General features: G+C 48.1%; 1 protein-coding gene across 2 annotated transcripts in view; it reads right to left on the bottom strand.

Moving 5' to 3' along the window:
- Positions 1–433: 433 nt before the first annotated feature.
- LOC142900423 (estrogen-related receptor gamma-like) overlaps positions 434–25,052 on the bottom strand; it is a 29,391-nt gene continuing 4,772 nt past the window's right edge. Inside the window, exons 1-8 of one of the 2 annotated variants that reach the window (XM_076044710.1) lie at positions 21,355–21,786; positions 15,288–15,539; positions 15,045–15,199; positions 13,320–13,436; positions 7,123–7,233; positions 6,485–6,667; positions 2,891–3,160; positions 434–2,127 (exon numbers count right to left, since the gene is read on the bottom strand). In XM_076044710.1, the coding sequence (XP_075900825.1) occupies positions 1,883–2,127; positions 2,891–3,160; positions 6,485–6,667; positions 7,123–7,233; positions 13,320–13,436; positions 15,045–15,199; positions 15,288–15,539; positions 21,355–21,410 (1,389 nt within the window). In that variant the 5' untranslated portion in view covers positions 21,411–21,786 and the 3' untranslated portion in view covers positions 434–1,882. Of the gene's footprint in view, positions 2,128–2,890; positions 3,161–6,484; positions 6,668–7,122; positions 7,234–13,319; positions 13,437–15,044; positions 15,200–15,287; positions 15,540–21,354; positions 21,787–25,052 lie in introns of those variants that run through there. The other variant, XM_076044711.1, reaches the window with a different exon arrangement.

Here is a 25,052-nt window from a genome sequence, read left to right as displayed (position 1 = left end):
TCTCTCCCTCCAACCCCCCGCCCTCCCCATCCATCTTTGCTCCCTCAGAGCGGGTCACATGGTCCGTTTCACAGAGCCAGTCGTGACTGATTGCCGCGGAGAGATGTGCATCTCATCAGCGCTCATATCGAAAACCGTGTAATCCTACTGAATGTTGAACAAAGGCAATTTGTTTCTCATTATTATTATTATTATTATTATTTTTTTCAACAAAGTTTGAAAATAAATTGGACAAGAAATTGGTTACGCCTTGTTTTACAAGTGAAAGAATTGAAGTCATAAGGCGTCCACTGATGGTTAAAAAAAAACACAAAATGAGAAGCTGGTAGTCATGCGAGATTAGCTTAAGCAAAATTGTGATTATGCACACCTCTACATTTCTTAACAGACTCTCCAGTCCCGCCCAGTCAGGTAAGAACAAAGAAAGAAGTGCTCATGAAGAGGATGATCTTTTATTGCCCAAGAATCCACCTGAGAATGAACTATCACGGCACAGGTCACCCGAAACGAAGCTCATTTGCATCGATAAACAACATCTTGTGTTGGCATAAGACACGACATATATGTACAGCAGAAACACAAGAGAGCGTACGCGTCAGCGACCCCCGGTCTCGTCTTCAGAGGGAAGACCAGGCAGGTTCTCCGCACGCCTTCGTTTAATCCCTTCATTTTAATATGCGGACAACAGCAACAACAACAAAAAAAAAAAAATAGACAACCTCGAGATCTGACAACTCTTCACACGGAACACACAAAGCACTATCACCAGTCTCCCCTTCCAAAAACGTTATGGCTAAAAGACAAGAGCGGCGAGCGGCAGTTGCTTCCCCACACTCTGACTGCTAAAAAAAAATAAAAAATAAAAAACAACAAAAAAAACAACCTGGGTCATCCAGATTACACAGCATCGCAGCCACTTCACATAGTTGACGTTTATAATCTATGGGTCTACGACAGGTTTACAGCGTGATCACCTTCAAGTACATAATCATGTCTCAAGTTCCACAACATGGTATCAGTGCTGGAGCAGAGAAGCTGGTAAAAAACGATGATATTACTTTGAAAAAAAAAAAAAAAAAAAACTCTCTTAAAAAAAAATATTAGTTTCATCTACTCTTCAATGATGCCATGTTAGGAAGGGAGAGAAAAAAGTCATCAGCAAATGCGCAGAGACAAGAAAACAAAAAAAAACAAATAAATACCACTTAACATGGAGGAACCATCACATTAAAGTCTCTCCCTGAAAGTTTCCTTTTTAAAAGCCAAAGGCTGGTTGTTGCTCAGTCAGATTCCAACCAGAGGATTGCAGTTCTTTAATCGTCTAAGTATAAATGTAGTGAGTATATACTTCTATTATTAGAGCGAGGATGGGGGATGGGGTTATGTATTACAGGCCACGTTACGTTCATGTATGCTGGTATCGTTCAAACGGTGCAGAGTCTTCACTTGCCGACCGTCTCTAAACACACCACGAGGGGACAGAAGAAAATCCAAATCTAAAACGCAGCAGAATGCAGATTAACAGGCTTTTTGGGACGGGCGAAAATAATCCGGAGGGATCTTCAAGTATCAGGCGGTGAAAGAAGCTCTACGGTTTGGCATGTGATCGGGCGTTCGTCCGCGTGTGTTGAGAAGGCAATTTACTTCCGCTCCCTCCCGTGTCGTCGAGTTTGTCCTCATCTCAGTTCTCATCGTCAAAAGACATTAAATCAAAACTGTGTTGCTCGCAAATTACCTTCAGCGGGGGCTGGGAAAGTGCACCTGGACAAAAGTTCCTTCCCTGTTTCGCTCGAGGGAACAAACTCAAAACTCTCTGTGGACCATCCAAAAAGTCAACGACGAGCGTCCAGATTGGTGGCGCCGCCCGTTCCCCCACCACCAGTCAGGCCTTGGCCTCCAGGAGCTCCAGGAAGAGTTTGTGCATGGGCACACGGCCGTCCTGTTTGATGCTGCAGAAGTGCTGGACGGCCCGAGCCGCCGTCTGACGCAGGAGCGGGAGGGTCATGATGAGTTTGCCGGCCCGCCGGGTGTCCTCTGGGTGGTGGCCGGCCTCGTAGTCCTGGAGGGCACTGTGGAGGACATCTTGGAGTCTCTGGACTGCCTCCAAGTCTTCAATTTGCATGGAGTCTGCACACAGAGGGTGATTTAGAGTGGGGATGAATACACCTGGCCAAGACCAGGACTGAAGTGCAATTATTTTGGAGCACCTATGACTTGCTGCTGACCAAATAGGCAAATTGTGATGAATCATTGGCTGACATTAGCACAATCCAAGGGCAACGGGCCAGTTGAGCTTGAATAGGAATTTTTCTGAAGAAATACCTATTTGTCAGAGAGATGAAGGAAGGGAATTTCCCCCACTTTATAATCTACTAACCTGGCACCTCCGATAGAACGTTTCTTAAATCTTATAAGGTTATAGTCACGTTCAAAATCACTAGATGGGTCTTTTGAATTTATTGAACCACTTAAATTTTTTTTGCAAGGTAGCAACAACTCAAAGCTTTTCTATTGGTGCAAGTGGCATCATTCTATCGAGCAACAGCTAGGACTGCAGTTGCTTCCTGTATTTTTTTCTCCATCTTCTTCCAAGTCTTTATTTTCAATGGGTCTTGTTGCAGCTGCTTCTTGGTTGTGGAGGGAAACCAGCAGGAGGCATGGATTCCCGTGACTGACTAAAAAAAAACATGTTCAAAAACATGTTTGGGAGTTTGGTAGGATGAACGTGCAAGATCTTGGAACTTAAATCCCAGATGCCTTGCAACGTGAATACATGGCGAATGGAAACTAATGACTTTTGGGGCTAGTTGGCGGTTTTGAATGGGACTTTCTTACTCAATTTGGCTACACAGAATAAGACGGTCTGCGTGGTTGTGACTTATCAACATACCTGAATTAGCCAGAGCGATGGCCTTGAGCACCACAAACTCCTCCTTCTCCAGGCCCATGGCTTTATACTTCTTCACCAGCTGCAGGATGGCGTTGTTGAGGTCAAGCAGGCCAGCCAGCTTGGACTGCTCCTCGTCCATGACGTAGTCCTCGGCGTACACCAGCTTGTCCTCCAGGCCCAGCGAGCGGAAGACGACACGAAGGATCAGGATCTCCATCCAGCCGCTCTGCAGGAGGCTCATCTGGTCGGCCAGGGAGAGGGACGGGAAGCCTGGGAGCCGAGAGGAGAGGAAATGGAGCCCTTAGTCTCTTGCTATGCTGCATTAGAGGCCATTGACAAGCCGATACTTTAGCTAGTTGAGATTTTAATTGACTGATGTGGGAGGTAAAATGATATTTTCATTTATTTATTTTTACGCACAAGGATTCCCATATGACCACCACCCCAAAGACCACCACTGACTACAAAGACTGCAGAGGGCAGAACAAAGGACAGGACGAAGTCGGTAAATGGTGAATTTAATTACACCAGGTTGGACACGCCCACTTTGATTGACAATTACGCCCCACAGGAGCATGATTAAACCTTAACGAGGCCCCTCACAGAAACACGGACACACACATACGCATGTTCGCCCTAATGAAATAGAAGATTTTACGGAGCGGGGGGATGGTGGGCGGAGGGTTGTGTTTTTTGACACCATCAGTGATGGTTATCAGGAGCCACTGCTCTTTACAATCAGCACAAGGACGCCAGCGGCGCCTCCTTTCCCCTCCGCTATCGTCCCCTGATTGATTGGAAACGCTGCCTGTGCACAATTTCATTGGCGGATAGGGATCAGTATTCTGGCACCAGCTGATCGATCGGCAGAAAAGGACCTGTGCGAGTGGACGTGATGAGATCTCAGGCAATATGTTGATAGGTTTTGGAACGAGCGCAAAAAACCTTTGACACTGAGGAAAAAGGCCCCTTCTCGCGACCGCCCTCTGAAATCTCACCCATCCATCATGTCGAACTCTGGCGTATAACAGTGTTCTCGGCTGGTCTAAAATTGCCACTGAATTCCAGGAATGAGGCTTCTTCATAGGAAACTGCTGTTTGCCACCCTTGAAAATGAAACAGAGGGAACAGGACGCTGGACGCTGCTAAAGAGGCTAGCATACATGGCTAAGTCAGGGTGGTTAGCAAAGGTTAGCAAAGCTAAATGTATTTTTAACCATTACCATGGAACAAACCATCAGACTAAAGGCCTCACTTGGTGAAAAATATATTTTTTGCCTCACCAGCTACTGACTTTGTCCTGACTCGAGTGAAACACCTCAACACAACATAACTTGTGGCGACTTGGCTAAGCTAGCACTAACAGATGTGATTGGTCCACTTCAATGTGATGGAAATTTGTTCAATCCTCCTTCTTTTTTTTTTTAACTATCTTTTTTTCTATGGGCTCATGACCAGATGGATACTTGAGACGATTCCAGAGGAGGTTGGAAACATCCCATCTGGCTTCGGGTCGGGCTTTTTCATTTTTAGCATCTGAACGCCTTTTTTCTTTTTCTTTGTAACTTTCTGAGCAAAGGCCGCCGAAGGCAGTTAAAGAGCGAGGCAACCCGTCTCGCCAGCATGAGTTGTATCATATCAGCAACACTCACACCCCGGCCGCGGCACAGAGCGCGCGCGGGCGCGTTTGACAGCCAACTCGCAGCGCGGCCTTCGAAAAGGCCAAAAGCAACGAGGGCAGTTGGTCTTTAGCCAGCTCATCTGCCAGTCTGGCCCTCAGACCTCGGAACACATCACTGTCTTTCTGCCTGATAAGAGCGGATGGAGAGGAGGGGGAGGAGGAGGAGGAGGGCGGTGGGGTGCTGCCATGGCTTATAGCCCCTCCCACACACACACACACACACACACACACACACACACACACACACACGCCAAGCCATCCCACTCACCCCCCTCTGGGCAAAAGAACTCAGATGGCCCAGGACTCCGGTTCTGGCTGCCACTCATCCAGAGCTGATGTGACATGGTCATTACGCCGCAAGGAAGGGGTGGGGGCACGACTTTTTAAATATCTGTTCTCTTTTGTTTTTTGACTCGTCCCTTATCTACCTTCCATCATGTCTCTGCGGGGTTTTTCTATATTTTGTTTTCCTGTCTGGGTCTCCTTGGTCTTCCTCATATAAAACTATTGTTCTCTTCTCAAATATTTCCATTTGTTGTCAATATCTACAGTTTTAAAAAAACACACTAGAGACTAAAATAAACGCACTGCAACATTAATATATAACAGGACCAAGCCTTGACGCCTCTGTTGAGGGGAGGCGGTGACGGTGTCTTGCCTCCTCTTGGCCAGACAATGGAAAACGCTGATGAGGGACACCCAACACCGACGCACACTCAAACGGTCGCTCATTGTGTGGGAGGAAACATGAGGAGAAATACAGTGAGATGCAAGTACATTAGCGCACATACGCACGCACACACAACCGCTGTGTTTGTGCTGTAAGCATTGCAGAGACGCCACATCAACACGGGAGCCACAGGTGTTTCCCTGGTGATGTTTTGGTTTTGTGCCGAGCCGCCGCTGATGAAGCGCTGAGGCAGAGGAACGAGGCGATAAGGAGGAGACGCCTCCGGTGGCGGCGCTGCGCTTCTGATTACTCATCATCATTCAGCATTCAGCCTTTTATGGAAATAAGAGGTACTGGTCGTGGGTTGGAGTTTGCATGTCCTCCCCTGTGTCTGCGTGGGTTCTCCTCCAGGCTCTCCGGCTTCCCCCACACACTCCAAAAACATGCATGTGAGGTGAATTGAAAACTCTAAATTTCATTGTTTAAAAAAAAAAAAATCTTCAATTTGATAATGTTATTAACTACTGTGTTACCATAAGTTTACTATGTGCCTGCATCACATTATTGAAAAATTAAAGATAAACTGGCAGGTCCGTCTGACTCCCTGCTTTTCCTTTTTATCCCTCCAGTGATTCCATTCTTCCAAGCGAGACCCGAACACCTCTGTTGCCACCACAAACACCCCCGCTGCCGCACGCCAGCGTTTAAATCCCACTAATCTGTCAGAATGTGCTTCCTGTCTCCTTTCCACTCTCTCATCCAGAGAAGAGTGGACGGGGGGAATAAACGGCGGCCCTGCTATGAGGGGAGGGCGAGAGAGGGATTGTGGGGGGGGTGGGGGGTGGGGGGCAGGTGCGTTCCAAGCGGGCAGCGGGATTTTCGTAATTCAGACGTGGCTACGGACCAGGATGTGAATTAAAACTTCCATGTGGCCCTGTGGTCATCTGGTTGATATATTAGACACTAACACACACACACACATGGACTCGCACACGAGGGGAAGCAGAGACGCAGACAGACAACCCAACACCGCCTCCCTCCACTGGTCGTCCAGAGCGTGTCTTGACTTCCACTAGTCCCACCAATCTCCTCCTCTGATCTGATTATGGACTTAGATAGAGATAATGTGCCAGGCGGATTGTGGGAGTGCACGGCTGACTGTCTGACTGGTTGGCCGGCTGGCTGGCCGGCTGGCTGCTGGTTTTTCTTTCTCTCTTTTTTTCAATTTCCCGGGGACGGCTACCTGGGATGTGTTTGGCCCAGCCAATGTTGACCACCAGCTCGCGGTCGGCGAGGTCGCACAGCGTGGTCAGCGCCTTGATGTCGCTCTCGGGCACGGTGGGGTCCGGCATGGCGAAGATCCCGTCGGGCTCGGCCACCAGGAGCAGGGAAACCACCTTGTTCTCCGCCGCGCCGCCAACAGTCACTGCGGGAGACAAATCAAATCAGACCGTTGTTGTGATATAAGATAGGTGGAGAAAAAAAACAGCATGAAAACTACACCCAGTAGCTAGGTTGATCGCTAAGGTTTTACCTCTAAAATCTGACTCACACATCTTACCAAACAACAGAAAGTGTTGCACTGAATGTCATTCCCAATCAGCTTCTTTTTTCTTTTTTTTTTTTTAAAGCAGGAGGCAACTGCAGGAAGTGTCTGCAAGACTAGCAGCTGCTAAAAAGACTTGCGCAGCTGCTGAACGAGCAGCAGCTTCGTCAAAACTGGACGGCAACTTTTACTGTATTGGTCCGCTTGAACATAGAGGACAGAAGTTTCACCTTCCCAAACACTTTCTATGGGCCAACATGGACACATTAGCAAAAAAAAAAACACCAAATATTCAGCGAATGTTCTTTGCGAACGCGGTGGTTTTGCACACGTACGCGTCTTCTTCTGCGGCAGGGCGTTCTGCGGGTGCAGGTAGGGGCTGTTCTCCGCGTCTATCCTCCTCTTGTACTTCTGCCTTCCGCCTCGGACCCGGTCCAGGCGCACGCCTTAAGGGAACATAAACACGGGGACATTAATAATGCACCGGGCATTGAAAATGTCACCCTCCAAAGATAGTCGGAGCACCTGGCCTCGTTTAAAGTGACAGGTGCTAAATGCCGACACCTGCGACAAGCCGGATACTGCGGAAGAGGATTAGGGTCAAATGTAAGAGATTTACTCCTGTTAAGGGGCACATGTTGGAAAAATATGTTGTGTGTGTGTGTGTGTGTGTGTATGTGTGTGTGAGAGAGAGAGAGATAGAGAGAGAGAGATAGAGAGAAAGAGAGAGTTTTAACATAGAGCAAAGAAAGTCCATTTCAACCAATACTCTAGTACTCACTCAGAAAATACAGTATAATCAATATAGTAACAGAGTATATTGTCTGATATTTTATTATAACACCATTATGACTGATAAATAATCCTTGGAACTATTTCATTTATAACCATAATATTTTTGAAAATCTGATTTGCACCTGTCAGTCACAACAGGTATCTTCAACGCAGGAAGAGGAAGTCTCTATGTTGGGTGTGCTCTGTTCTGTACCAAACCCTAAGGAGGAGAGCCTGCGGGACGCGTCTAAAGCCTGGGATGCATCCTGGAACACGACACCCAACAACTTTAGAGCCGCCGATGACAACTGTTCGCCTTAACGAGCGTTGTGCTAACCTTGTCATCAAAAGAAACTGTATGCATGCGTGCGTGTGTGTGCGTGTGTGTGTGTGTGTGTGTGTGTGCGTGTGTGTGTGTGTGCGTGTGTGTGTGCACCTTAGATAGATCCGTGGCAGCGCTCGTGTCTGAAAGAGACACTGTGAGGGATTTATTTGCCCACTTGACACCGAAGGATGTTGCTGTATTCTTCCTCTTGTTTTGACTCCGGCTGGTGTGTGTGTGTGTGTGTGTGTGTGTGCGCGCACAGGCACGCGTGCGTGCATGTATTTATGGAAGACACGCGCGAACATGTACATGTAAAAACGAACCAGCGTCCTCTGATCCGACTTGTAATATGTGCTGCGGGATTATACCGGCTCAGGGAGGTTCTTAGTTTTCGGCACCATTGGTTTTCACCCTGTCATTTTATGGCGAGGCCGTTACCGTTACAGCAATTTTATGGCATTTCCCTTTATCAGTTAATGTAGCGTGGACGGAGACGGGACAAATGTAAGACAGGACGGTGGGAGTGAAGCGGCGATGTTATTACATGTTGAGCGCACCGCTGAGGTCCTCAGTTGAAGGCATGTTACGGTTTTATGCTGTTTTTTGTTGTTTTTTTTCATTGAAATTGAAGGTTATAATTGTGAGATTATTGGTTAATTGGTGGTTTTATCATTTGTAGCGAATGGTTGTTTTTCTGTTCCTGTGTGTGTTCCTGCGATCAACTGGCCACTTGGGACGGACGGATAGATGGATGGATTGATGGGTGGGTGCATGGATGGATAGATTGATGGTGGATGGATGGATGGATGGATGGATGGACAGATGGATGTGTTTGGTGTACTCTGTCACCAAGGCTCCCACTGTGTTGTTGGGAGCATGGCATTGGTCCGACCTCCCATTAGTCTGACAAATTACCCATTGGTCCGAACTCCCCTAACCCCAACCCAAACCCTAACGGGAGGTTGGACCAATGGGCAATTTGTCGTACTAATGAGCACTTCCTGTGTTATCACTATAGGTGGAACTCGTCCCTTTGTGGAATTCTGGAGGGTTTAGGAAATGCCAGCAGAGCCTCAACATTGTGACGGATATTAAATGAATAAAAAATCTGAGCAAACTGCCTTGTGTAGATCACATTATCCACATTTTAGTGTCAAACAAAGAGTGAGGCATTAAAGGACTGGTTGGGTAAACCTGATGCACCCTTGAATAAGCGGTGATGTCATGGTTTGTGGGGGGGGGGGCAAATAAAAAAAGAAACAAAAGCGGATCATGCCGGCCCCTTGGCAGGTGCCACAGCGAGGTGAGACGAGTAATGAACATCTCTATGTGTGTTCACACCTCCAGACCAAACACACACACACACACACACACACACACACACACACACACACACACACAGTCGATAAGCAGCCCAAGCGGGATTAAAAATCACACGACTCCAGGTTTTTCCTTTTTTTTTTTTCTTTCCGTGTCATGCGGGTGTTTGATTTGAGCTCAGATCCGACAGGTATTTGCACACACACACAAACACACACACACACACAAACAGGCTGTTAGAGTAACTCTTCACAGCGGAATGTGCTGACAACCGAAAGGCCAAGAATAGCTTCGGTGGATAACAGAACAGACGCACGCCTCTGCCGCCCCCCCCCCTCCATGTCTGTCCAGCCCATTGGAGTTCGATGAACACCGACTGCTCGGCCATTGATCTATTTTTTCCCCCCCTCCCCTTTGCTTTCATCGCCCGGCCTCCCCCTCGAGGGCGTCTGCTTCTTCACATCTGAGGCTTTACAGCTTCCCCAAAAAGCACACGGAGGCGCGGCGCTGATCCACGTTCAGGTGGCCTGGTCTCCGCCTCCCTCCCTCACCTTCCTCACACCTCCCCCCCCCTTCTTTGCCTCTGCCGCCGCCGCCGCCACCGGCATGTGTTCAGTGTAAACAATCCCACGCTTCTCAGATATAGTGACAAATACACACACACAGACACACACACACACACACACACACACAGGCTGCTTCAAACACGAAACTCCCCTCTCACCGGTCTGCCCCGGGATTTGGGAACTTTGGCGGTGGGAAACACACAGGCGGTTCCGCCGTCCCATAGATTTCGGACGGACACACTTGAGGTTGGAATCATTTACAGGAAAGTGGGGATTAAGGACTGGAAAGCACTTCCTGTTACCCACTTTCCGATATTTTGAAGCAGTCACTTGCGCGTCCAGCCTGTCTGTGAAGAATCCACCTTTTACTGCCTTGTAGTATGTAAGTGTGTTCCCTTTTGTGATCTCACAAAGGGCGTTGGTACTGCACCACCTTATGGGAGTTCTAATAAAGCAGCTGTTTTAGCAGGAAGGCTGCACTTGTAAGTCTTGCAAAGCTGATCCTCAGGAAAGACACTGGATTTTTTTGGAGGTCAGTATCATCGGTAATACTTAATTTAAAGCTAAATAAAACTATTTTATTATTTTTTTAAGTATAATGAACTAAACGTGACCTTATGAAACAAGTCAATATCTTTATATTGCGCTGTGATTTCTGCAGCCTGCAGTAGTTGAGTTAATAACTGTCTCTTTCACTGCTCACCCCTGTTTCAGGAAGGACATTATTCCACATCCCAAATCTTTCTTCTGTGCAACATCCCAAGTCTTATGTCGCGCCAGCGTCGATGAATAACGGCGTGAGACGAGGATGTTTTCCCGCCGTGTCTCGACTCCAGCGGCGGCGGTGGCGGCGGCCCAAACAGCTCCGCCGGGGGAACTCGGCACGAGGCAACGAGCTCAATCACCATCTCGCCTGCCTCCAGCGAGCCAACGAGAGAACCGGGCCATAAATAAACTGGATTACGCTGGAAAATGTGCCTCTGTGATGGGAAATTGAGGCGTCATCATCGTACGGACGCTGATGCGGATAAAGTTTACCCGACGTCGACACGAGAGGGCGGATATAATTCAGCGTTTTACCGCCGACGCCGAGCAGCGCGAGCCGGCTCTTAATCAAACCCTGCCAGGGGTCTATATGTCTTTTAGCCCTGTGTTTAATACGCCGCCGACTCTCCCCATTAAACCTTGCGGCCCCTCTGTCTCAGCCTTTACTGCGGCCTCTCCGGGGAGATGGGTGGGGGAGGGGCTGGCGAGGGGCAGGGGGAGGGGCATTACGAGACACGGTGAGGCGCGTTACGAGCGCGCTTACGGCAGGAGTTACGAGGGGCAGTTTGCATTTCACGGAGGTCCAGGAATCCCACAAGGCATCTGGAGGAATTTACGAGGTGGAGGGGTTGGGTGGGGGGGGGGGGAAGGAGGAGGCGGGGCAATAGGGAGGTCGGGGGGGGCGGGGGGGTCGGGGGGGGGATGCTGTCAATAGCCGGACCGCATTAAAAGCAGCTAATTTGGTAAACGGGCAGGAGCACATGGAAGGAAAGAAGGCGGGCGGGTGGGTTTGGTGGGCGACGTGCACAGGCACGCACGTGGGCACGCCACCCCCCCCCCGGCCCCCTCTCGACCAGCCGGCCAGAACGCCGTGAGTCACGCGCACGCACGCACGAGGTTTCAGAAAACAAACCGCCTATAAATAGGCGCAGGAGATGAGTGAGTGACATTAAAGGATCATTCCCCTTTATTACGGCCGCTCGGCTTGATTTCATAGTTTTGGCCGCCGCCGCCAAAGGTTATTGTAAGATTATACTGCCAGTGCAACGGAGGAGACCGAGGTGGCAGGCGGGGTGGGGGGGGTGTGGGGGGGTGTGGGGGGGGGAATTATGGTGACATCAGTGCAAAAAGATTACACAGGCTGTAAACAAGTGGGCAGTTTAGTCGCATTATCACTTCATCCGCGGTGACTTGAAACGATGCTTAACGGGCCCGTCGTGATCCGAGTGCAACAAACGTTTTCGGGCAATAATGGAGGTCGCCAGTGAGAAAATGTCTTTTGTTTCACGGCGCAACAAAAGAAAAAAAAAAAACGCTTTTACGGAAATCCACAGTGCCGGGATCCGCCCTGCGTGATGTCACAAAGGGCAGTGATTCCTCATCGTTGCTGTTTGTTTCCACCTTCGGAACCACCTTTTTTTTGTCCTCTCCCAAAAATGAACACATGACAGGACCAATGAAGCATCTGCTGTAGCAGGAGCATACAAATGTGTGTTAAAAATCTTGCTGTTAAAGGGCAGTTGCACCATTTTTAGGTTAAAGACAAGCATCTGAAAAACACTTTTTTTTTTGTTGTTTTTATTTAACCAATTCCAAAGATGTGGAATGCTCAACAACTGTGTCAGTATCAGCAAGAGGTTAAAACTTGCTGTTTTTTGCTGGGGGCTGTAAACAGAGGGCTAAATATGTTGTTTTCTAGCTCTGTCTGTTGGACTTTTTTTTGTCTGTGTAATGATGCCAAAAGAGTATTTTAAACGAATAAAAATCTGAAATTTGGGATGATATGTGACTTTCTTAATCTCAAAATCACGTCCAAACTCGCACAAATGAAAGTGAATGAAATTTGGCCTGGAGGACGGCTTAAACGCCAATTAAATGCTTCATCCGCGCCCACTTATCCCCTTTATACTCCAACATGCAGGCATGTTCCCTTTCTCATTATCGTCTCTCGTCCATGAACGGCAAGTGACAGAGGGAGCGAGTGAGTACAGTAGGAGGTCGCTAATGTTTTCCTTTTTGAGTCACTTCTAAATCCGGACGGCAGTATGTCACCGCACAGGCACATAGTCGCACCAAAGGAGCACCTGACCGGTGTCGCGTGTTCGCATGTCGACACTCTTTGTCTCCTCGCATGCGAAGGCTGCGGCTGCGCTACGGAAAACTGGGAAGCATTTTGGATTTTATTTATTATATTTGGAAGATTAAAACAATATTTCAATCATATCAAAAGTTGCTGCAGCGTTAACAACAAACACATTCTCTAATACAAGCGTTTGCACTCACACACACACACACACACACACACACACACACACACATGGTGGCAGATTTCCAGGAGGCCTTTCAAGCAAAGACTAACACATTTGAACAGTTAGTCGCCCTCTGCTCCCCCTCAAAGAGTTTGGCTGCGCATTGTTCAGCCCCGTGTTTGCCACCCGTGCACACGCACGTACACACACACACACACACACACACACACACACACACAGACGCAGCACAGCTGGCACTGAGAGGCTGAAGTTTAACTGTCAAAAGTTTTAGGTTTCACAGGAGTCTGCACACCACCGCGGTACATGCCATCACCCGTTTATCGGGCGAGACGCCGGGAGAAGGCGCTAATCGAGGCTATTGTTTCCAGGAATGCACCAAACGCACCGACGGCGGGCGAGCGCGCGCCGCAAGCTAACGCGGGTATTAGACTTCAGCGGGGAAAGAATATTATTGCCTGACGCTCTGAACCGACACCGTCTGGTCTCAAAGTGGGTTTCAGTTCACGGCTGACCTTCTCTCAACATGCCCACGGCCAGACACTTGACGAATCGGCAGGCCTGGCAGGATTTCCTCCTCCTCTTGGTGATTTCACATTCATTGGACGCTGGGCAGCTGTATTCGATGTTACCTGGTGGGGAAAAAAAAGGGAGAAGATGAGAGAGAGCGAAAAGTAACAGAGGTGGAAAAAGACAGCGTACGGTTGAGCTAGCAGGAGTTTTTTTTTTGAATGTCAAATGAAAATTCAAGAGCTTCTTGAATTGGAAATCACACAATGGATCCAACAGGAATAGGCCAAGATCGTGACTTTGGATCATACCACTAAAACCTGATAGAATTACGTTTTAAACAAACTTGTATTTGAGATTCCCTTTGGGGGAAAAAAAACTCTATTGAATGGTTATCAATCATGGGTTTGGCCAAAATTTAAGGAATCAAAATGTTTAATTTATTTGTCCTTCACGCCTAAAAGAAAGACACATTGCCGGAAAACCCAGATGACCCTGTCAGCATCAGTACTGTTCACACTCACTTCCTCGCAACGGAACTCAAAAAACCCAAAAAACACCCGTTTCCAAACACTCCTCCTTCTCACCGATGTCGCCTCTTGTATTTCATTATCACTCCAGCCACCTCGATGGAAAAAAAACACACACATGCTCCTAACACCTACTTGGCAGCAACAGCCACGGTGGCCAAATGTGCACGTTAAGCCCGGGTGGCGTTTGGCCAGTTGCGTGGCGAGCGCTCAGCTGCCAGCGGCCATTACAGAGAGGAAGTATCTGATGAGCCAGACTTTAGAGCTCCACATCCGATCCGACAGCCTCTCATCCCCTGTTCCCCCCATGAACCCCCGTGCGCGGCTGGGAAAACGTGCGCGGGCCTTAAAACCCAGGCCGCCACTTCCACAGAGGGCAGGACAGGACAGGACAAGCACAGGACAGGACGCAAGAGGAGCAAAAGTACTGAATGTTATCTGGAGGCCAAAACCCAAACATGTTGACTGTACACACTGCCAGCCTCAACCAAATATCAGCTGTTTGCAAATAGATCTTTTACCCAAAACCTCCGAGGGCCGAGGGCAGGCGGTGCGAGCTAACTGATCGGGGCCTGTTTGCACCCGAAACAAACCGCTGCAGGTAAACCGGCAGCAGCGTGTTGCTCACACAACAGGTTTTACACGACACAGGAAGGGATTAGCGGCTACACAAAATAAACTCTGCTACTAAAAATGCTCCCGTGCAACCAGTGGGGGAGCCACACATTTTTCCTTGGGGTGGACACAAGGTGAGGTTGTGACTCACGTGACGGCTTTCATGATGATGGAAATGTTACTGAAGGTTTTTTTTGTATTTATTAAATTTTCTCAAGGTGACCTTGAATTAGAGAAAGGGAAACCTTCCCCAATATTAATATTGATAATAAACCTATATCAGTTTATTTCTGCTGTTCCAGGATTAGGGTTAGTGTTACATTAAATTTCTTCTTTCAGTGTCTTGTTTCCACCAAGAACAAAATTCAGTCCAATCATCATGTCAGAAGTACATTACACATATTAAATTCATACAAATATTAATATCCATGAAAAAACACACAGCACCTCGATCAACAGAGATATGACTTTAAATGCAGTAGTGTGGAAGTATAAGGCCTATTTGTCAAATTCTCCACCCGCCTGGGGTGGCCACAGCCACCACTGTGTGTTTTTTCATTGTAAGAATGTGTGTGTGGTTCATACCCTGGATGGTCCTCTTGAAGAAGGCCTTGCAGGCCTCGCAGGAGGCCACGCCGTAGTGGTAGCCGGAGGCCACGTCGCCGCACACCAGACACAGCCGCTTGGCCACGGTGCCCAGCATGAACTCACACTTCACCGGGCTCTCTTCCTCGCCGAACCTGGTGGAGGAAGAGGGGAACGACAGAAGAGGAGATGAGCGTTGATGACAGCGATGAACTTTTGTACTTTTTTTGCTTTTTTACCCACCTGTTTGCAGCGACGGTGCCGGCCAGCCCCGCCGGGTGGCCGTACAGTCCCGGCGAGTCCAGCCCATTGACGTGCACGTGGCTTTTGACCGGCGGCCCGTAGCTGGAGTTGGTGTCCGAGGACGTGCTCCCGGGGCTGGGCTGGGCGGGGCTAACGTCTCCCTGGGAGCTGGGACTCGGGCTGGTGGGCTCTCGCTTTATGGTGGAGGGACAGATGGGGTCTAAGCCCCTCACTGACATCCTGCCGAGAAGTCTGCAGGGATAAGAAAGAGAAGAGAGAGGAGAGGCCACGATGAAGCACTTGTGAGTCGTCGAGTCGTCGGATGACCTTACACCAAACTTTAGATCTCAAGAAAGCAGTTCACTCGTAAAAATCCTTAGTTTAACTCACTGCTAAAGCTTAGCTTGGACTACAAAGAGACTTGCACTGTCAACTACCAAAGGCACATCTCCAGAAAACAGCGTACTTAGCCCTCTGTTTACAGCCTCCCACAGAAACATTCAGTTTCAGGCTTCCTGCTAAAAGTGATGCTTCTTTGTACCTTCCGCATGTTTGGAAGAGAACAAACACAAAGGTGGACTTGGAGTTGGGAAAAGACACCTGGGTGAGACAACAGTGAGGCAACAGAGCTTTTTGTGACATCACAAAGGGCTAATTAAGAACTGTGTGCTCAAGTAAGAAAAGAAAATTTGACAGACAATTGCTTCAGCCAAGTTCATGTTTCAATGGTAGGGGGACCTTCAAGTGCGTGAAATCTGACCTAAAACTTAAATAAAGCCTCCTTTACAGATTGAACCTCGATTGAGCCACGTCCCAACTCTCCTTCGCCTCAAGTCAAGTCAAGTCAAGTCAAGTCAAGTCAAGTCAAGGCTCCGGCCGCAGTCACCCATGCGTCCATCCGTGGCCGCCCTGTCCCAGCATGGCCGTTTGCGATTTCCCACATATGCAAAGCCGCTGACCATTGCACTGCTTTGTTTTCAAAGGAGGAGGTGGCTTAAGCAAACCTAGGGAAATCGCCCAACCAGCAGCCGCCGCCTCTCCAATTGTCACGGCCTCTTAACGTCACTCTATTGTCCTTACTGAGCTGGTTATTTTAGCTATTAGCAGCACTTTTAAAGGTTTTTTTTTTTTACTATGTGGTGATTTGAAATGACATAAATATTGAACCAACTCTGCAAGGTAAGCAGAAACCAGCTAACCCCCCACCCCACCCCCACCACCCAATTGGTTTATTGAAATGACAACATTAGCATCCAATCATTTCTTTGTCACTTCTTGTGTCTCGGCACTGGCGCCATAGGACTTATTTAAAAAAAGAAAAAAGTAAAAGAAACCTTTCCAAGAATACCTCCTCCCATTGTAACTACTTGAAATAAATCCCCCCTCGGAGAGGCGTGCATGTTAAAGTGCGTATCGTTGCTATTATTATTGGATTGCAATGCAACCACAACAGACTCTCTGTCACCGCGCCGGGGGGGGCAGTGGTGGACGAGCGTGTGGAACCAGCTGAGGTGCATGGTCGGCTCGCAGGCACGCCGCACCACTCGCGTGTGTGTGTGTGTGTGTGTGTGTGTGTGTGTGTGTGTGTGTGTAAAAATAAGGGAGCGCAGACAGGGCTCCCGCTTTCCCGGACACAATGTCCGGCGTCACATGACCAGGAACACCTTCGCAGTCCGTGCACACATGCACACTTACAGACACATTTTAAAGCCAGCGTCTTCATAAACGCCCCGGCACATACTTGCGCGCATGTGGCTGTCGCCAGGCCAACTTTTAAAAAAAGGCCCTCCGTCGTCTCGGCCTCCGTTGCCACGCACACACACACACACACGCATAGACACACACACAGACAGACACGCACACATGCGAAGCGAAGGTCCCTCTCGGCCCTTGCGATCGGAGCAAACTCACCGAGTCGCCCGGTCGGTCGGTCGGCTTCCTGTCATGTAAATCAGAGTTTTCTCGGCCGCAGGGCATTTGGTAGGCAAAAAGAGCGAGTGCTTTTAACCACCCCCAGTGTAAACCATGGGCACGCGCTACTGACCCCTCTATTATCCCACAAAAACGCACACGGACAGTAAGAGGCAGGCCAGGATGGTAAGATGTGGGGGAGGCAGGAAGAAAGAGGGGAACCAAAGTAAATGGTCGAAGCACAACTTGGTTCTCCCACTATTTGTGCCAAATTCCCTCTGAGAAAACAGGATCAATGACTGTGGGACACTGTGGGCTGTTTTTTGACAGCAGTCAATGTGACTGTCACATTCACAGGGCTCAAAAGTGAAGTGTATTGACATGAGAAGCATTTAAGAAAAGCTTTCAGACACAACGAGATCAGAGCTCTGCTGCGTGAGACCAAAGGATGAATTCATCACACACAAATTGCAATAAACATCTTTTTTTTTTTTTTTTTTTTTTTGCTGTTCTGATTAGCCGAACCCAGAGAGAAGCCTCGGGCCCGGCTGTGTCACCGCCACGACATGGACTCGAAAGTTCAGACCCACAAACAAAGAGCAAAAGTCACTCTTGCTGAATTGAAATTGAGCCTGTTGTCTGAAACCGTTGGACAAGGTTTTCACCAGGAATACTCCTTGATGATGTAAATGTCGCTAAAAACAAACAAACAAACAAACAAACAAACAAACCCAGCATCTCAGTGTTGTGCCTGCCTTCAGCTGTGTTTTGGCTACTACCAACTCCTGAAAAAGAAACACCTGCTTCGCTATAGTTGCTGCCGCGCTACTGTAGCGAGCTGTTTGTAGTATCTCGCTGACAGTTGGGCGTTGTTTGAACCAAAAACAGCTCAGAAACAACTCCCTGGACCCCCAGGGTGATCGCTTGATCTTTGGGTCAATTAGAGAAAAGATGAAATAAGGAAAAAAAACAGAAAAGTGTAAATTTAAAAGCAGCGAGCTTGAGATTAAAACCTGCTAATGTAGCTACATGAGAGGGGAGCTGTGGTGGCTTCTCTTTTGTTCACCTGTGTGAACTAAATGAACCTTTTACTGGATCTACTGTCAATAGATTAATGGATTGGATAATTCATGACGCACAGTTTTAGCATTCTGAGTGTGACTAATGCATATGATCAGGTTACAAATTTACAATCAATTCAGTGAGCCTTTTTTATTTTGACAGTGTAGTTTTTTGTATTATATGTATATACATAGCTTACTTTTAATCAATAAACCTGTCTTAACTATGTTGATCATGTATTTTGGTATCACATACCAAAATAAACCAAGAACAACATGATAACAAAGTATTTGTATTATATATGAATATCAGTATTTGTACCTGCATTGAAGAACTTTGAACAATGACTTTCGTTCACTCATGAAATACTGAACATGGAAAAAGGCTTTTCCTTTTTTCTTTTTTTTTTTCCATCACATGCGTCCAGACTGCTGTCAAGTCTTTGATGGGCACAGACAGACGGACACTTAATAGGCTGCCATTACAATGCAGGGGTGGGCGGAGAGTGGGCGTGTCCCTTCAGTCATGAAATGGCCCCAGAGTGGAGCGATCAAGTTTGATATAATATTCATATTAACGGCCGACTACCACTTAGAGGTGGTGGCTGTAGATCCATGAAGAAGCAAGTGTGTGTTGGGTTTTTTTTTGTTGTGTGTGTGTGTGTGCGTGTATGTTTGTGTGTATGTGTATGTGTGTGTGCATGTCTGTGTTTCGGCGACCACTCAAAGTTTATCGTCCCTTTTGTGTCCAAAACAAGTCTAATTGCAGCCCGGCAACAAAGGCCTGAATGCAGCGTGAAACGACGGCGAAAGTAACAACAACAGAAAGGCAGCAGTAAGAACAAAAAGATGGCGGAGGGGAGGAGGGGGGGGGGGGATAGGGGGGGGAGATTAGTGAAAGAGAAGGGGAAGAAGAAGAAGATGAAGAAGGAGAACTTCAAGCGAGAAGGGGAGCGTGTTAAAAAAGAAAAAGAAGAAGAAGAAAAGGCCGGACAGGACAGGAGGAAGAGAAAGAAGCAGAGAGAGGAGTATATGTGTGTGTGTGTGGGGGGGGGGGGGCTGCGCCTCATTAACCTGGAAGCGACGAGGGGAACAAAATAAAAGGAGAAAAGAGGAGGAGAGCAAGGATTGCTTTCCAAGGGGGCCGAGTCACAATGCAGACAATGGAGGAGAGGAAGACGAGGGGAGGAAGAGAGGAAGGAGTGGGACGCACACCACCAGTCGAAAGATTGGACACCATATCTAACGCAATGTTTTTATTTTATCTTTACAACTTTCTACACTGCAGACAGACACTGAAGACGTCAAATATATGAGCGAGATATATGTAACGACACGTTCAATAACTCTAAATATGCTTTTTATGAAAGGCGGCAATTTTGAAGAATTTAAATATAAAACAAGTTATTTTTAAATTTTATTCTTTCCTACATGATTCCATCTGTGTTCATACGCAGTTTTGACGCCTTCAGTGAGAAACTGCCATGTCAACAGTCATGAGAATGAAAGAAAAGACATCCAATTCAAACTTTTGGCTGGTGGTGTAAACGACGTCCGGCAGCAGAAGCCGGAAGAGTCTGAGAGGTTGGAGGAAGTTTGTTCGTTTGTTGGTTTTGGGTATTTTTTGGAGAAATATATGGAGGAGGAGGAGGAGGAGGAGGAAGAGGCTGGGGAGGGCAGAGGGTCTCGGACGGTGCTTTGTCACCACTGAGCCGCCAGGAGATGAGCAGGGATCATCGGCACCCCCGGCCGGCCGTAAGAGCCTTAAGTCGGGCTTTGGAGCGCGCCGCTAGCCGGTGCAGGGGGTGAGGGGTGAGGGGTGAGAGGAGTGCGAGGGGGGCGGGGGAAGGGGTGAGGGGTGAGAGGAGGGGCGAGGGGTGAGAGCTCGGACCTGCGGCTCATCCCTGCAGGAGCACCGGCGGCCACCCAGCTCCTCAGCTGGCTGCCTCTGTCACCAGCAATCAGCTCCCACCTCTTCGTCTCCTCCTCCCCCTGGTGGAGGGAGGAACGGAGGGAGTGGGGGAGGAGGAGGAGAAGGAGGAGAAGGGGGAGGTCAATTTCCGTCCTCCTCTTCCAACCCCCCCCCCCACCCCACCCCACCCCACCCCATCCCCCCCAATCGCCAACCACTGCCACCGCCATAGTGTAGAAGAAGGGAGAAAAAAAAAAAAGAAGCAGAATTTCTGGGCGAGACGGTAATTAATGTGATTTGATTTGCTTTTGTTGTGATTGCGGAGGAGAGCCGAGGCAATCAGGCGGAGCGGCCTCGCCTGTAATCACACAGCTGCATCGCGCAGCTCGGCACGGCCCGGGAAAGGTTGCGTTTGGTGATTTTGTTTTTCGCTGTTTTCTTTTCGGTTTTCCTTCTCTCTTTTGCCGCCACCTGGAGAATCAAACGCGCCGCCGAGATGAAAACTTCCTCTCTCTCTCTCTCTCTTCCCCGCTCGCTCGCTCGCCCGCAGCGCGGTGAAACATTTTGCCGACTTAATTGCAGGCGCTGTCCGTCACTTTAGGGGGTCCGAGGATGTTTGCAATGAGAATGCGAATGATTCTCCGACATCTGTGAAGATCACCTGCGGGTGTGATTAGAAACAAACGCATCCCCCCCCCCCGCCCCCCCACCCGCCGGGGCTGAGAACCGATGCCAATGATGTCATTTACGGCCCTTTTCAAAGTGTCCAAAAAACAAAGCGCTGCTGTTTGGGAGCGTGTTGGCGGCGGTGGCGGCAGTGCCAATGAAATTTCACTTTGTTTTAGAAGCGACGACAAAAAAGGAAACCGTTTATCTCTCTCAAACAGCCGCTTCTGTACAAAAAGGACGGAGTAAAACTGTGAAATGAAGCCGGAAAAAAGAGGAAACACGGGTTGAATTACTGATACGTCAGCGTGCCGGGTGAATGACAGGCGTGCAAATGGTGCAAAAAAGTTTCAAACGGGGCGAGATGCTGGAGGCTGGACGGTTAGCGCCCACGCCCCCCCCAAAAAAAACTGAAAATAAAACCAACAAAAAAAAGGTAAAGAAGCAGAGAAGCAGAATCGCCAGCCGTCCCTTTTTTTATTTTTTTTTGGCGCGGATGCTGCGCGAAGGTACTCACTCGGTGTCACAGCAGTAGGTGAAGCACTCGGGGAGGTAGAGGTCGACTAAATCCATGTGCACTCTGCCAACATGCTGCAAAGGAGGAGAAAAAAAAAAAGAACGCCTGGGACTCCCCAAGACCACCACCTCCTCCTCCTCCTCCTTCTCTCTTCTGTCCCTTCTGACACAAACTGTCTGTCTCTCTGTGTCCGTCCACCTGCCACTTCTACCGCCTGCAAACTTTGTCTCCTGTCAGTCTACAGCCGCCGTGTCTCCCTCATTGCATTGTCCGTCTGTTCTGTTCCGTCTGTCCGTCCGTCCTCCTCGCTGTGTCTGTCACTCCTCTCCCTCCTCTCTGGAGCTGCGGCTCTGACTGACTGGCTGCGACCGTCGCTGAGCTGCCCAGGGTCTCCCGCAGCTGTGAGTCGGCCTTCAACCCACACTCAGCCTGCACCATTTGAACGCCTCCCCTCTCCGCCCCCTCCACCTCCCCCTTTTGACGCTGAGCCGCCGGCCCATTGGCTCACGCCCGGGCCAATGAGAGCCGGGGCCCTCGGAGCGAGCCAGGTGGATTTACAGCGGAGGATGTCAGTGGTTTGTTGTTATGAGAGGGACAGTAACCGAGCTTTGGTGCTGGCTGGAGGTTTTCAACTTTTAATTAATGTTTGTTCATTTTGTTTAATTAATGAGGTTCTGTTAAATTAAAGGCAGCCATTCAAAATGACAATCCAAGGAAATAACTTTAAATTTGTGGTTATGTCAAACGATTGCGATAGAAGCAGATTCAAAAAAATGCCCTTGTAGATTTCTGGTTTTCATCTCTGACTGCAGCTAAAAAGCCTTGAAGAATTAAATCTATAGAGCACTCACAGACATTTTTTTTTAATTTCTAAAATGTATTGGCACTCTCTTTGGAAAATGCTTTTTTAAGCTCTTGTGATTATTTAAAAGGTCTCACATTTTACCCTGTTTTCCCTTTCTTCATTCATTAGACCTTTAATAGAAGGTCTTGGAGTGGTTTCAGAAGCCAAGAAAGAAAAACCTCACTGTGGCTGTTGTCATTACTTCTGAAAAAAGAAGTGAAAGCTGAAGTTTTTCCATTTCTAGCAAAATTTACTGACAGGCCAGAGGCAAATATCCACAGAAATAACGTGAATTTTGCATAATATGGCACCTTTCATTTTCTGTGTTTGCTTGTGTGTTTGTTTGGGATTGTTGTTGTTCTTTTTCTTTTTTTGCTTGTCAGCGGGATTACGCAAAACTACTAAATGGATTTCCACGAAACTCGGAGGAAGGATGAGGCGTGAGCTGAGTACGAGCCCATTAACTTCTGGTCCGGGTCCAAGTTAGAGGATCGACGTTTTAATTATTTTCTGTTCAAGTGTGCGGAGGAAAATAGGCATATTTGGAGACAGATATGAATCTAAATTTAGTCGGTAGTTGTGGTAGTTTGTCTTGGAGGAAGTGGGGTCTCAGCCGAGTACCGTCAGAGTTGTGTTGGTAGAGTTGAGGGTAGATAAACTGCATCCAGATGGTGAAATGTAATACACTTGATACGAAATATTTGGGGGTTTACTTGTTAGCTGGCCCAAACAACAGTCTTGAGCCCTGATAAGTTTGAATAAATAGTTTTTAAATCATTCTTATTTTATTCATTCACTATTTTCATTCTAAGGTTAAATGCAAAATAAGAAATAATTGAAAACGCTTTATTTATTGCGCAATTGCAATCTATTTTTTTTTTTTTTAATTAAGGGTTCTTAAAAGTCATTCAAATTACTCTCGGCATAATCTGCAAAGTCTCTCACGCACACAATGAAAAAACATATTTCTGCATTTTTTTTTCCCCCCTTTACTTTTGAAATTTGTCAAACTCAGACGTTTCGTGACAGCGCAGCAGACGCCGGGCCGCGGTCGCCTGCTGCACCTTTAACGGACTTACCGCTGCACCACTTTTATCTTTACTAATCAGCTGTGGCTTTGTGCCTAATGTGCTGCTTTTCACCTTTTGCTGACACCGCACACACGCACGCACAATGAGCGGCACAGAAAGGTAAGCGGCGCTTGGCACGCTAAAGAAGGTTAATAGGTGCAATGAGATATAAGCTAGTGAAGTGGGGGTGTGGGAGGGGGTGGAGGGCAGGGAAAACTAACAAACCTGTACACGCTGCTTCCGGTGCAAAGGCGTATTTAATGGAGGTTTGCAACAACATTGTCCTGCAAACAATTCTGGTTTTAGATCTACGTCTTCAATCAGAATATCTCTGGGCGTTATAACCTGAACCTAAAAGCTTAAAAGTGCCCAAATCATACTCATTTACAATTTTTATTTTTCACCCAAGAGAAAGCAAAGAACAAACAAACAGAAAGAAACGTCCACGGTTCTCCAAAGAAAACAGCATAATTAGCCCTCTGTTTTACATCGTCTTGCAAATGTTTGCTTTTCTTTGCTTCTGCAAGGGGTTAAAACAAGGTGAGCGAGCGAGCAGGGTGCAGACACCTGGAGAGAGGTGCAATCAGTGCCCTTTGTGACATCACGGATGGATAACGTTGAGAAAAGGGCGCCAAAGCTGAGGACGCAATGAAGGAAAATGATGCGCTTGATGGTGATGATGTGTGAAGTTTGACGTAAAATCCTTATAAAACTCCACCGGATTTGAGTGGCTTACACCTCCTGATAACAGTAAAGTAGAAAATCACAGGTGTGTTCACTGACAGTCGCTGAGACTGAAATGCGGAGCCCTGCTGCCCACATCACTGTGTTTTGACCGAGCACCTCCAGGAAACAGATCAATCTTAGGCAACCTGTTGTCACTGCGCCCAAATCCATTTAACAGACGGACGCTGGCGCGAGTGTGCGTGTCAACACATAGAAAACCAATCACAAGCCCTCTTCGCAGCAGACTCGACGTGGGCAGGGGGGAGCAAATCCAAGTAAATGTGTGTCAAAACGCACACGGGTGAAAAAACGAAAAGCAATCGTCAGCAATCTGCTCACACAGAAAGTGAAGGCAGGGATGGACAGCAGGCCGACTGGCACAGCGGCGTCACACATGCGAGGGTGTCACGGAGGGTTTGCAAATCTCATGTCACTTCCTGCCGTGTCTCACCCCCGAACCCGTCTCCTACATCTCCCGCCATCCGCACGACGAGACGCTCGTGCGCCTCTTTGACCCCGGCTGGAATCTGTGAGGTCAAACCCCCCCCAACCACCACATCCCTCCAATCTGCCCAGGAATAAAATCACCTGCGCTAATCTGCCGCTCCGATATAGAGGCCAGACAGCAGACTGCGTGAAACGGGCGGTCTTATCCCATTACCTGCCGCATGAAACAGCTCGGCCGCAGATAGAGGGATGGGAGGAGTGAGATATAACAAAAAAAAAAAAAAAAAAAAAAAAAGAAGCAAAAAGGCGGGCTGGGTTTATACCGTGGCCACACGCAGACGAGGGTAAACAAATGTGGAGGCGAGCGGACTCAAAGGAGGGCGTGTGAGTCTTGAAGGAACAAGAAAAGATCAAGCGGAGAGATAAGAGCTGGATTTCCCGTAGAGGAGTGTTTTTATCTGGGGACGGCGGTGGCTTTGAGCGCGAGCACAATCAAATCCCATCCGCTCCAGTTAATGTGTCGCACAAACCATTATCAAAAACCCCGAGAGGCTATCTACTGTAAACCGTTCAGGAAGCCCCGTGTTGGCCTTCAAATAACGGAGGCCCTT

This window comes from Nelusetta ayraudi, unplaced genomic scaffold (assembly GCF_046127955.1).
Source record: "Nelusetta ayraudi isolate G7.1 ecotype Tasmania unplaced genomic scaffold, CSIRO-AGI_Nayr_v1 ptg000082l, whole genome shotgun sequence".
In the NCBI taxonomy this organism is placed as follows: Eukaryota; Metazoa; Chordata; class Actinopteri; order Tetraodontiformes; family Monacanthidae; genus Nelusetta; species Nelusetta ayraudi.
Note: the sequence above shows the minus strand (reverse complement) of the source record. Positions and strands in the feature narration are given on the sequence as shown.